This window comes from Hippocampus bargibanti, linkage group LG03 (genome assembly GCF_051943395.1).
Source record: "Hippocampus bargibanti isolate YZ-2025 linkage group LG03, ASM5194339v1, whole genome shotgun sequence".
NCBI classification, from domain to species: Eukaryota; Metazoa; Chordata; class Actinopteri; order Syngnathiformes; family Syngnathidae; genus Hippocampus; species Hippocampus bargibanti.
The window spans coordinates 26,413,234-26,426,499 of NC_142736.1; the positions used below are offsets into that span (position 1 = coordinate 26,413,234).

The window sequence follows — 13,266 nt, forward strand, 5'->3', positions numbered from 1 at the left end:
TTTGTACAGCCGCCCCACTTTTAAGCTCAGATGACTCCAGACTCTTAGGAATTAACTCTTTTTTTCTGATGAAAGACAAGAGTCTAAGGTTTCTTCCACTGCATCGAATCTTTATGTAGTCCTAAAACTCAATATTCTGTGTGTCCTGCAATTTGAGTGAAAATGACAAAAACCCTGGCACTGGAGTGGACACAGTTTTGCACATTGTCTGGCAGTGAATGCGTTAAATTCATCTTCTGCATTTTAGCTTTGTCTTGAAATTTCATACCAGAGTTATTGCAACAACCCTAAGTTCTTGCCCAAGGTTGTCAGTATTTTCAGGAATGTGGATGTTGTCTGTTGTTGTCTCCTCTCTGTTGTTATATTCCCTATCCACCCCCACCCAACAGGGATTTCACTCCACCAGTGCTAGGGGGTACGAAAACCCCACTCGAAATTTGTGTAGTCTCACCCAAGCCCCTGCAATGTTTTATTTCCATCCATATTCCGAACGGCTTATTTTGATATTCTAAAATATTTTTATTTATTATTTTCTCAGCCCCCCTTAAAGGACAACCGACACCATTTTTTGTTTCCTAACTGACATCAGAAAAATGTTTTATAGCATCTAAAATACCCAAAACACTCAGGTTGATATTTTTCGTCGAATGCAAAACATCAATAAAAATAAGTTAGTGTCCCAAAACTACTTCAAAATGACCCCGGAAATGGCGAGTTTCAGAAGGTCCCGCCCCCTTGTTCGTGACGTCACGCCAGGACGTCTTCGCCTTGCTCTAGAATCAAAACAATGGCTTCAGATTCAGAGAAGATGCTTTCTTGTTACTCATCCAGTTATGAATATGATTCAAATAGTTCTGAAGAGGAAAGCATACATGTTTGCAATCGATTAAAGAAGTACTTGCGTATCAATTCGAGCCATCAGGACTAGTGTAGTGTAGCGTCCCAGAAAATGCACAAGATGGCGGCCAAGCTCTGTTGGAAATGGGCTGATTTGTCTGCTGGGAATTTGTGTCAACTAGTATCAAATAGTAGTTTTGGTGCAACACACAACGATTCACCATCACGTTATTTATGTTTTCCTTTTAATTTTGCCATCAGCACGAAGTTTTCAGACCAAACAAATTACCCAAAATGCATTGTATGTCGCTTTCTCGATCAGGGGCGTTCCAGACATGACGTCACGTCATGCATCGTCGTCAACTCGAAAGCAAGACTTCCTGAATATTCAGTGTGAGTCTTAAAACATAAAATATAACTATATGCGGTGGAATCTTTGTAAAATACCCTCAGTAGAAGTCATTTGAAGTGATTTTACAAATTATGGATACAACTTCTCCGGAGGCGTCGTTGTCCTTTAATTCAAAAACATCCGCCTTGAATAAAGACCCAATTCAGGAGTTCAAACAGTTTTAATATCCATCACCAGATTTGGCCGTTTTCCCTTTTGCCTTGTTTCTTCCTCCTCCCCCATCCTTCCATCTTTGGATAACCGAGCTAAATCTCCTTGCCGTTTACACACACAATATGCTCTTTTCCACAGCAAATGACCAAATTAATCCCCTTTCAATCCCTGTCCTTTAACAACCCCCACCAAACCTTTCTTTGCCTGCCCCTGCATCGGGAGGCCTCCTTTGCAGGGCTCTGTCTGATATGTTTGATATATTAGGTTGTTATTCAGTCCCAACTATGTATCAAACATATTCCTACAGTGTCCCGCTCTGTCTACAGACTTGTGGTGTGCGTGAATGCGCGTATGTCTGTGTGTATAGGGTGCGAGCGGTCACATGTGTTATTCATCCACGCACTTCATGTTACTGCTCCTACTGTAGACACTTGCTGCGCCATTCAGATTCTTCAGCATTGATTTGCTGTGAGTGTAGACCTCCATCAATTCACCGTGAGCACATTTCAAAATGTTGTAATGTACATAGATGGGTGATTCACAATAGTTATGGAAAATGCCAAAAATGGCCACAAAAAAAAACACTTTGTGATGAAGATGAACCGAAAAAAGAAAGTATAAGGCGCACCTAAAAGAAAACTGACCATGCGCCTCATAATCCGATGCGCCTTATGTATGGAAACTGATTTAAAATATGTCATTCATTGAAGGTCATCTTTTAACGCGGTGCACCTTATATATGGAAAAGGTTTATGTCATTCGTTGAAGGTGCGCTTTGCATTCCACAAAATCTGTACAGTGAGACCTCAACTTACGAACTTAATTGGTTCCCAGACAGTGTGTAAGGCGAAAAGTGTGTATCTCAAAAAAAAAATTCCCATAGGAAACCATTAAAATGGGAATAATCCGTTCGCGGGTTTCCATAAAATATACTTTTCAACTAAATAAGCCTTAAAACTACACACAACATACCTTATTCTATGTATAATAAATGTGCTATTGTATTGTAATGAAAGAAATCACTGCATTGTATCATAAAGTCACTTTATTTACATTTGTGATGGTCATTGATGGCTTGATGGAATAGCGTTGGAGGTCGAAGGTCAAAGGGAATTGCTGTTTGGAAAGAGAGGCACATTACATGAGGATTGTAACTAAAGAAATAAACTGTGCTGTAAAATAAAGTTTTATTGACCGTTTTGATGGTCGTTGATGACTTACGGAAGGAGAGTCACCTTCCATAAGGACTGTTGGTAACTTAACCTCTGGTGCTGTTCGGTCGTGTGCTTCCACCGAAGATCACTCCGCCAGCCGTGGTGGGTGTGTATTATGAAAATAGTGCTTATTATAAGGTTTAATTTTCAGACATTTGAAGTTTGTAAGACGAAAAGTTTGTAAGATAAGGTGTTTGTAAGTTGAGGTCTCACTGTATGTTTTTATCTATGAGGAACTACAGTTTAAATCACGGGTGTCAAACTCTGGTCCTCGAGAGCCACCGTCCAACATGTTTTCTATGTCTCCCTGTTGCAACACACCTGATTCAAGGGAACAGTAAATAAAATAAATGACAATTAACTCATTCACTGCCAGACATGCAAAAATGTCTCCACTCCAATGCCAGGGTTTTTGTCATTTTCACTCAAATTCCAGGACCCACAGAATATTGACTTTTAGGACTACATAAACATTCAATGCAGCTTAAGAAACCTGCGCCTCTCTTTTTTTAATTAGAAAAAAAAAGTTAATGCTTAAAGCTGGAACAAAGTGCTATAATCGAAAAAAGGTAAATGCTCCCCTCATCAGAAAAAAAAGTGTTAATTCCTAGGTTATATGGGTCTGGGGGTATCTGAGCTTGAAATGGGGAGCTCTGTAAAAAAAAAAAGCAAATGCTGCCCCCTCGTGGAAGGAAAAAAAAAACATTGCCATAGGTCTAAACAGTGCTTTATCGGCACCCCTCGCAAGAAAAACCTTAACCCGAGCAAATTCGGCAATGGCGTTCCACGTCATATTTTCAATTCCCGAATGAATTCGGGGATGGCAGTGAATGAGCTTAAGTTGGGGTCGGGTGCAACAAGGGTAAGTGAAGGAGGTTCAAATGTCAACTTTTTATAAATGAAGGAAAAAAATTGCAGAAAAATAAGAAGAAAAATATAACTGGTCACATATTTTATTAATTGTTAAAATAAAATATGACTGAAATAGTCAAATAATAATGTTAAGTTTCAAACATCTTTACTCAAGTTCATGTATCATATAATAACATTGGAAAATGAAAGAAACAGTAAAGATAATCACCGTATTTTCCGGTGTATAAGGCGCACCCAAAAGCCTTGATTTTTACCCTGCGTCTTATACACTGGTGCGCGTTATATATGAAGTAATATTTGAGCCATAACAGGTGTTGCAACTACTGTTAGCCACAAACTCCGTTAACCACCCATAGAATAAATATTGCATAACTCCAGCCTTTACTGTAGCGCCTTATAATGTTGCGTGCCTTATATTTGGAAAACCTTTATATATGTATATATTATATCAGTGTCTGAAACTCATGACAAATAGTTAGCGGACACCAGGGCAGACACCTCTGAAAAGTTGCCTGCCCGGCCATAATGTTGCCTGCCCCATTTTTCACAACTTGAAACACAATAAGACGACTAATCGCAATAAAAAAAAACATTGTTGCGAAGTATTAAGGATTTTTAAAAATTAAGGAAGTACCTACCACAAATGCTCCCTTGCTTAATTTATGGTAAATATCCCTTGCTGAAGATTTGTCGTCATAGTGCACATTGCAATGTTTGCGTTGCGTTGTCTGCTAAAAGCCACGTGTACTCCGCTTTCTAAGCGCGTTTCAAAAGTCTCAAGTACACTTGACGAATGTTTGTTTGGCAATTTGCATACTCGGCACGGCAGCCAATCAAAAGCCTGTTTCATGTTTCGGACTATACCGTGACTGTAAAGTGTACTTGAGAGTTTTGAAAGGCGCTTCGAAAGAGGAGTCTATGTGGCTTGTAGCGGTTTGCTTGTAGTTTTTGCTTTATTGAATAAAACAAACGTTTGATTAAAAAAAAAAAATGTTTTTTTTTTTTTTTTTTTTTTTTTTTTTTCTTGAAGAAGTTGTCGGCCACCCGGGCCGAGACGTTTTGAAAGTTGTACGCCTGACGTAAAAGTTGTACGTCCCGGGCCTCCGGGCAGACGTTATTTCAAACACCGGTTATATCTGGAAAACCTTTTTTTTTTTCATTCATTTTTTTCATTGCATCTCATACTCCGGTGCGCCTTATAGTATATGGAAAAAGTTACTCCGGTGCGACTTATACACCGGAAAATACGGTACTTAGTGGTAGTATTCCTACATTATGTCCTTGACGGCCCCTTCTCGGTCCACTATGTACAATCAGCATGTCTACACAATAGAAGTTTCATGGGAACATGTGTTGCTGTTCTTTGACTTCAGTTGGCAGATGAAACGTTGAACTTTGAGGAGCAGATCCTGGAGGCAGCCAAGTCCATCGCCGCCGCCACCAGCGCCCTGGTCAAATCCGCCTCGGCCGCCCAGCGGGAGCTGGTGGCTCAGGGCAAAGTGGGCTCCATCCCTGCCAACGCCGTCGACGACGGGCAGTGGTCCCAGGGGCTCATCTCTGCTGTGAGTATGACGGACGTTTGATTGGCTTGATGCAATTTGATGAGATGGATTATGAATTGTGTGCCTTTACCCAGGCACGTATGGTGGCAGCGGCCACGAGCAACCTGTGCGAAGCAGCCAACGCGTCGGTGCAAGGCCACGCCAGCGAGGAGAAGCTCATCTCGTCAGCCAAGCAAGTGGCCGCCTCCACTGCACAGCTGCTGGTGGCCTGCAAGGTCAAGGCTGACCAAGACTCTGAAGCCATGAGGAGATTGCAGGTGCGCATTTTAGATCTATTTCCAGCTGTTAGTTATCCAGTTTGCTTGTGTTAATTTGCGTGTAATAATACATTTCATTTCTAAGCGCCTTTCAAAACTCTCTAGGACACTTTAAGGTCACAGGATATTTTTTCTGCGGGTGAGCAGCGGCAGCCACAGTACAGCTGCAACTCCTGATAATTTTGATGATTAACTCATTCGATGCCATTTCCGAAATTATTCGGTAGTTGAAAAGCGTGACGTGGAGCGCCATTCCTGAATTTCCAGACGACAGTGAGGGAGTTTCAACTTTGATAGTTCAAAGGCAGAGTGTAGACTGCAAGGTTAAAATAACCCATCAATCAGGCTCCACAAACAACCTGCACAAGCCATCTGAACACTTGATGCAAAAAGCTATCAACCCAGCGAACCAGAACTCAATTGATGAGGAACTAGATACAATTATCACAGAGAAAGCACCTACAAGGTTACGTTCCTCATCAAATGTTTAATGCTGAGGAAACCGGCCATTCCATTCCATCAAACCATCACAAAGTAAATAAAACGACTTTATTATACCGTACAGTTTATTTCTTTAATTATAATACCATAGCACATTTATTATCCATAAAATAAGGTATATTTTGTGTAGTTTTAAGGCTTAGAAAATTAGAAAGTAGAAAAGTATGTTTTATGGAGACCTGGGAACGGATTATTCTCATTTTAATGGTTTCCTATGGGAAATTATTTTTTGGGATACACACTTTTTGCCTTACACACTCTGTCTGGGAACCAATTAAGTTCATAAGCCAAGGTATCACTGTACATATATTTATATCCTTTTCCAAGGTAACAGCAGATGTTTGCGGGTGTTTCAACCTTTCAGTGGAATATTATTATGCAACATTTGTGTATTCCCTTGTAGTTTTAAATGACCTTCCCATTGTATTTCCAATCAGATTGCTGGCAATGCAGTCAAGAAGGCATCTGACAACTTAGTTCGAGCTGCTCAGAAGGCGGCATTTGACAAAGCTGACGAAGACAACGTGGTCGTCAAGACCAAGTTCGTGGGAGGGATTGCACAGGTAAATGACAACCGACACTCAACTTATTAAATATATTCTGATGATGTCCACCATTTTGGATCTGATTAGCCTTTATTAGACTCACAGTGGAAAAATCTAAAGTTCACAGCAGCAAAGTTATGGGAGGAAAGGAAAGGAAGAAGCAGAAAAACAAATTACAGGAGCTGCTGGAAAGGCATCCATCTTGAAGTCAAAACAACAACAAAAACTAAACGACAAATAATGTGACATAACACAAAAGACACAGAACAGACAGTCATTGACTCTTAACCAGTTTTCTGCACCCTCTTTGTTGTATGAAGCAGTTCTAGATGAAAAAGAAGAGGATCAAAGTGTCCTTTTCACCAGTGGATCAGGGACGTCATGGTGGAATGTGCACGTGTACTACAAGCTAAATGTTGAAATCAAACACGCATCTGTAGCATCCATTGACAAAACAGATTGTCTCATATCTCCCGTCCCACGTAAATCCGCTTCAATTCCAAGCCGCGACAGTTGCACATACGCAGGATGTGTTCCCATATATTATTTCCAATCATTTCACCTTTGTCCGAATCTGTTACGATCCAAATGAACCTGTCGGTGTAGAATTTCTTTGTTGATCTGTCATTCTTGGGTTGACTTTTATTCAGATCATCGCCGCTCAGGAGGAGATGCTGAGGAAGGAGCGTGAGCTGGAGGAAGCCCGCAAAAAGTTGGCTCAGATCAGACAGCAGCAGTACAAGTTCTTACCGAGTGAACTGCGCGAGGACAACAACTAAAAAAAACATAAACTGACGAACTCATGAAATGTTTCCTCTGCCGTGAGCCTTATTGGAAGCAAACAGGTCCGTGTAGTCTTGAAAACGAAGGCTTTTGGGACAAACGTACGACTACACAGCTAATGATCTCAAACCGATTGTGACCCGATTGGGAGTGACTGTAAAATTCATTCACAAATGATTGTTTACCCGTATTGAAGAAGTTCCCATGTTGTGTGAAAGCCTCTTTAATGGCCCATGAGAAGTTACGTAAACTAATTGATGAAGGATGGTTTTACATATTTGTCACTGTAAATTTGAGTCATGGACGTTTTTTGTGTTTGAATTTTTGTTTTTATGCCCAACATGCGAAGCGATCTCCGTGTTTATCTTAGACATTAAATCAGACTAAAAATTTCTCCATTGTGGGACTATTAAAGGCTTTCTGATTCCGTTGACTGATACAATAAGTCAACTTTATTTATAAGTCAACTATATTTGGCAGGCCATGTCTTGTTGAAGATACGGCATTCGTTATCAACTTTGCTTTTCTTGTGGTGTGCCGACATCTCGAGGGTAGTAACCTGGAAAACTCTTCCGTATAGTTCACGTCGTGCATACGTACAACGTAGCGCTTTTCAAAATAAAATTTCAAAATAAAAGTTACATTTTTTCCGTTTAATTTATGTTTTTTATGATTGGCCTCACGCCATAATTTGCCCAGGTCTCACTTATAGAGACCAGGAAGGAATATTTATTTCTATTTTTTTGCTGTTTTTTTCCTCGGAAATCTTAGGCCTCCAAGTTTTTTTATCACGCTTTTGGTAAATGAATCCAATGCAATAATAAGAATCGTGCTGGAGAGGGCAGTATCGTCCTTTGTCGATCCATAAACAGTACGAATTCGAATTAAAAATGTTTGTTTCATTTCCCTTCTCACGTGAAATAAGTTGAAATTTCTTAGATTGGCTGTCAATGAGAAATACCTCAAGATATTGAAACGTCATTTTTAAAAATTTGCGTATTTTAATAACTTTAAGAAATCAAGCACAATTCTGCAACATGAATTGAAAAATCAATCTTTTTTTGTCTAAATCAAGGGTATGATTTATGAATATAGTACCTGCAATAGATGAGCCCTTTGTTTACCAAAATATGATTGTTTTGGCTTTTTGCCTTACCTAATGTCCTCTGTCACATTACACCATACTGTAACTTATATGTAGGCTGTATGTTCAGGTGCACCATACCATTACAGTTCAAATCTATTCTGATGCACAAATATTTTGACATCATTTTTCGTGTGCATGTGTGTGCGTGCGCTCATTGTGTTATTTTTATTATTAGTGCCTTAGTCCGTAGCCTATCCAGTCTCAACAGTGGTGTGTGAGTGTCTGTTGAAGCACAAGCATTTTTGGCATTGAATGTCATCTGTTGTTGTTTTTTTGGGTGTTAACTTTATCCAAGTCGGGAATGACTTGCATCTACAACAAAAAAAGCCACTCATCATGGTTACACCTTTAATGGCTTATTTTTTGGGGAGAAGATAGTGATATGGAACTGGTTCAATGCAATATAATGATTTTGCAGATTTCTGACACATATAAAAGCTTTTTAAGGTGGCTGGTGAGATAAGAGATACCTTTACTACATTTTCATGGTGCTTGTTAATTTTGAATCATGCAAAGCATTTTGAGAAATGATACCACTGCCTGACGGAATTTTCATCATGTTCCTCGTTATTTTGATACTGGCAAGGTTTTTTTAGACGGGTGATCAAAATGGTTTACTCCATTTTCATGAAGGTTTTCACCATTCTGCCTCATGTAAGTTGTTTTTGTAACTGGTCCCTGAAAATGGTACAATTGAAAAACTTGTTAGCGGTGGTTTACTGTATTTCCTTGATGTCGCTCTCTCATCCTGACTCCAGGATTTTTTTTAGGGAATGATAAGAATGTCATAGTTTTTATTTCTCTTTCATCATTATGAGACATTTAAAGGCCTTATTGAGCGACGCTGGTCCTGTTTCACTGCGGGCCTTTTTCCAGATCGTCAGAATGAAACCTAGATCTGGAAGTCTCTGATTTTAAAACCAATAACAAACTGGATTTGTTTGTCAAACATGTACTCTTCTAAAGTGTTGACTACATAGGCATTGTATGAATGAATAGCTTTCTTTCCATACCAACCGATAGCCTATATACAAAGTTCTGTGACATAAACATTTGTCAAAATTTGAATGGTGTGAGACATTTTACAGATGTTCTAAGTGTTACCTTTAACAGATAGATCGTAAAGATGGCATATATAAGATACTGTATTTATCCGGCCATGATAAAAAAATATTTTTTTGTATTTACTGGTAATAAAGTGTTGCATTGTGTCAACTGCCCTCTTTGTGAGCATTATGATTTACTCAGTGGCCTGACCGTCAAGGCCTGCGAAGCCTTCTCTGTTGACCTAAAAATATCTGAATCATGGACTTATGTTAATTATTTTTTTTGTCCATGAATTCTTATTAAATAATTCCAAATTATCTTTCAGCTTACTTTCATTACTTTTCAGCCTGTTGCGCTGTTTCCAGACATGTTTTTTTAGTAATTAAGCATTTAACCAATCACATTTCAGCCATCATTTGTTACCAGGGTCAGAAATCTACCATGACACCTTCACAATCAGTTCTGCGGGCACTGGAACATCAAATGTCCTTGAGAGTTTTGAAAGGCGCTTATAAATGAAATGTATTATTATTATTATTATTATTATTATTATTATTATTATTTTAAATGTGTCGATCAAATGTTGCTCTAAGCAATCAGATTTCGAGTTGGCAACTCAAAAGAGGTACCAACGCGAACTATGATTGGCTAGTCACGAGCCAATCATAGTTTGCGAAAACTGCTGTGATCACAAGCCGCTAGTGACAAGTGCATACTGGCCAGAGCTAGCACACTGTATCGGTAGTGAGCTGCATACGCAAATATATTGTGTTGATTTTGTAGCAGTTTTGTCAACCGATAATGGCTGAAGGAGAAAAAGAAATGGATTTGGTTGAAGAGTTACTGTTAAAGCTATTTTCAAGACGAAGATAAAATGGTCATCATTCAGAAAGGTTGGTCAGTTATTTCCTGGTTAATGGTAGCCTCTAGTGGTCTTGTAGTAAATCACACACTTTTTTCAGTCTGGATTGATTCAGACGTAGCACTACTGAAGCGATGAAATCCACGGCCTGCCACTGGATTTACTTAACTGTGTTCCGTGTGATATTTAATGCCCTTAACACACATTCGCACCGATGGACAATGAACTGGCATGCATGTTTGGAATGTGGGGGGTGGGGAACTCGACAACATACATGCAACCTGTATTGTGTTTCTGTTGAAATTTATAATCATAATCATAATAATAATAATACATGTGATTTCTAAGCGCCTTTCAAAACTCTCAAGGTCACTTTACAGTCACAGGATCGGTTTTTCTGCGGGTAAGCAGCGGCCGCCACACGCGCCAGCGTTCACTTAACCCGGAAGTCACTGAAATAGATAGAAAGCTAGCTAGCTAGCTAATAGATACCTAGTTAGATAGCTAGCTAGCTAGTTAGATATCACACTTTGTTCCTCAAAAAATGGTGACTTGTGGCTGATGGAACCTGAAATGGCTCCGCTCGCGTATTGTCGTTGATGCTAATCACCAAAACTTTGGATGGCATCAACCCCAAACTATTGGAGGCAAAGATACAAATCAAAGTCAGTCTGCTGCCAAGGTTTCTTTGATTAAACTGAAGGAAATAAGCAGGCAGATTTATGACAATTGTTTATATCACCGTAATGAATGCCCGAGCGGAGAAGTTGTGTTGTGTTCCGCTCCTAAGGAGAGCTCTTAAGTGTCCTTCTGTTGCTTTCGTGTCAGTACAAGATGGCATTTCTGAGTCAGCAGTAAACCCGAAGCTGTGGGCAAGCCAGACAGTCAACTGCTTGCCAAGCTAAATTTGTCAGCCACGAAAATTTGAGGAGCCCACCTTAATTATGGCCGACAACAGCTGCTCCTTGTACTCTTTTTAGATAAGGAATTCCTTTGACCGTATATTAAAAGAAAATAATATGAAAAAATATGTACTGTATTTTCTGGTGTATACAGTGAATGAAAAAAGTTTTCCAAATCTAATATATTATCTAGCTGGCTAGCTATCTATCTACACTATCTAGCTATTAGCTATCTACTAGCTAACGAGCTAGCTTTCGATCTATTTTAGTTACTTTTGGGTTGGATCGATAGATAGATAGATAGATAGATAGATAGATAGATAGATAGATAGATAGATAGATAGATAGATAGATAGATAGATAGATAGATAATTTCCAAGCGCCTTTCAGAACACCTAAGGACACTCTACAATTAAAAGAACAATACACACAACAATAAAACCATAAATAAAAGGATAAAAAATATATAGCTGATTTAAACTAAAGTGTGAATACAATTTTAAACAGTTTTTTGTATTTAAATAAAGCAATGCATTTAAAAAGCAATATTAAATTTTAAACATCCACTGTATTTAAAATATATCATGTCATGTACTTTCATTTCTATATGAAGATCAATATTTACAGATAAATTCCCCTTTTGCGGTTCAGTTTTTAGTGGGCTACTTTTACCTCGCCATACAATCATCTTGTCCCCCCTCGCCCCCCCGCTCGTGTGTGTGTGTGTGTGTGTGTGTGTGTGTGTGTGTGTGTGTGTGTGTGTGTGTGTGTGTGTGTGTGTGTGTGTCTGAGACAGCTGCGATAATGCCATATAACCCTGTGAACTACCAAATGGGCCCAAGGTGATGGGGGGCGGGTGGGCTGTTGAAATGCAAAAAGCCACTTCGTCTAGGGTGGCCAATTGAAGAGCCGCGACTCTTCAACATGAATCAGCACAGAAAGCCACTCAGACAAGCTGGATGATGATCCGATAGCCAGGATGTTAAGTATGCCAGCCAAGCGCTTCCCAAATGATCCCTGGAACACAAACATAAAGTGTCACAAGCTAACCTGACACCTCCCTCACAGGGGGAGTAGCTTCCACTCAAGGCTTATTTAATCAGATAGATTTGTTTAGCGGGAATAACTGACATGCACGGCATATTAGGACATAATTTTACATTTCCTGCCTGTCTAATGAATAAATCGAAATACAGTGAGACCTCAACGTACAAACTTAATTGGTTCCGAGACAGAGTGTGTAAGACGAAAAGTGTGTATCTCAAAAAAAAAAAAAACCCATAAGAAACCACTAAAATGGGAATAATCCGTTCCCGGGTTTCAATAAAATATACTTTTCAACTAAATAAGCGTTAAAACTACACACAACATACCTTATTCAATGTATAATAAATGTGCTATTGTATTGTAATGAAAGAAATACACTGAATTGTATCATAAATTCACTTTATTTACATGTGTGATGGTCATTTATGGCTTGATTTAATGGCGTTGGAGGTCGAAGGTCAAAGGGAATTGCTGTTTGGAAAAGAGGCGCATGACATGAGGACTGTAATTAAAGAAATAAACTAAAATAAAGTTTTATTTACCTTTTTGATGGTCGTTGATGGCTTATGGAAGGAGAGTCACCTTCCATAAGGACTGTTGGTAACTTAACCTGTGGTGCTGTTCGGTCGTGTGCTTCCGCCGAAGATCACTCCGCCAGCCGTGGTGGGTGTGTATTATGAAAATAGTGCTTATTATAAGGTTTAATTTTCATAAATTTGACGTTTGTAAGACAAAAAGTTTGTAAGTTGAGGTGTTTGTAAGTTGAGGTCTCACTGTACTGTAAATAATATTTACAGTATTTTACATATATTTACTGAATATACTATAGATAAAAATTATAAAATATGTTTTGATGCTTTATAAGTCCTGTATTAGTTGTGTGATAACTTCTTTTACAAAGGTGATAATATTCAGTTTGATGCACTACTCGGAAAATAATGAAAATAATATGAGTGATATTTTTTTATCATGAAGATATTTAAAAATAAATGACACAAATACAGTAAATAATAGTGCAAATACTGTAAACCGGTGATGTATTCAATTGGATACAGCTAGTATTTGTGTTTGAAGTGTTTGAGTGACAAATTGGGTCCTTATTAACTCATTCGCTGCCATTCACG

The 13,266-nt window shown here is 38.9% G+C and overlaps 1 protein-coding gene across 2 annotated transcripts in view; it reads left to right on the top strand.

Annotated features, from left to right (window-relative positions):
- The window catches only part of LOC148900842 (talin-2), a 108,701-nt gene extending 99,206 nt beyond the window's left edge, over positions 1 to 9,495 (top strand). For both annotated transcript variants that reach the window (XM_088992835.1, XM_088992836.1), the window contains 4 exons: positions 4,863 to 5,051; positions 5,126 to 5,308; positions 6,247 to 6,372; positions 7,005 to 9,495. In XM_088992835.1, the coding sequence (XP_088848961.1) occupies positions 4,863 to 5,051; positions 5,126 to 5,308; positions 6,247 to 6,372; positions 7,005 to 7,133 (627 nt within the window). In that variant the 3' untranslated portion in view covers positions 7,134 to 9,495. The remainder of the gene's footprint in view (positions 1 to 4,862; positions 5,052 to 5,125; positions 5,309 to 6,246; positions 6,373 to 7,004) is intronic.
- Positions 9,496 to 13,266: the final 3,771 nt, after the last annotated feature.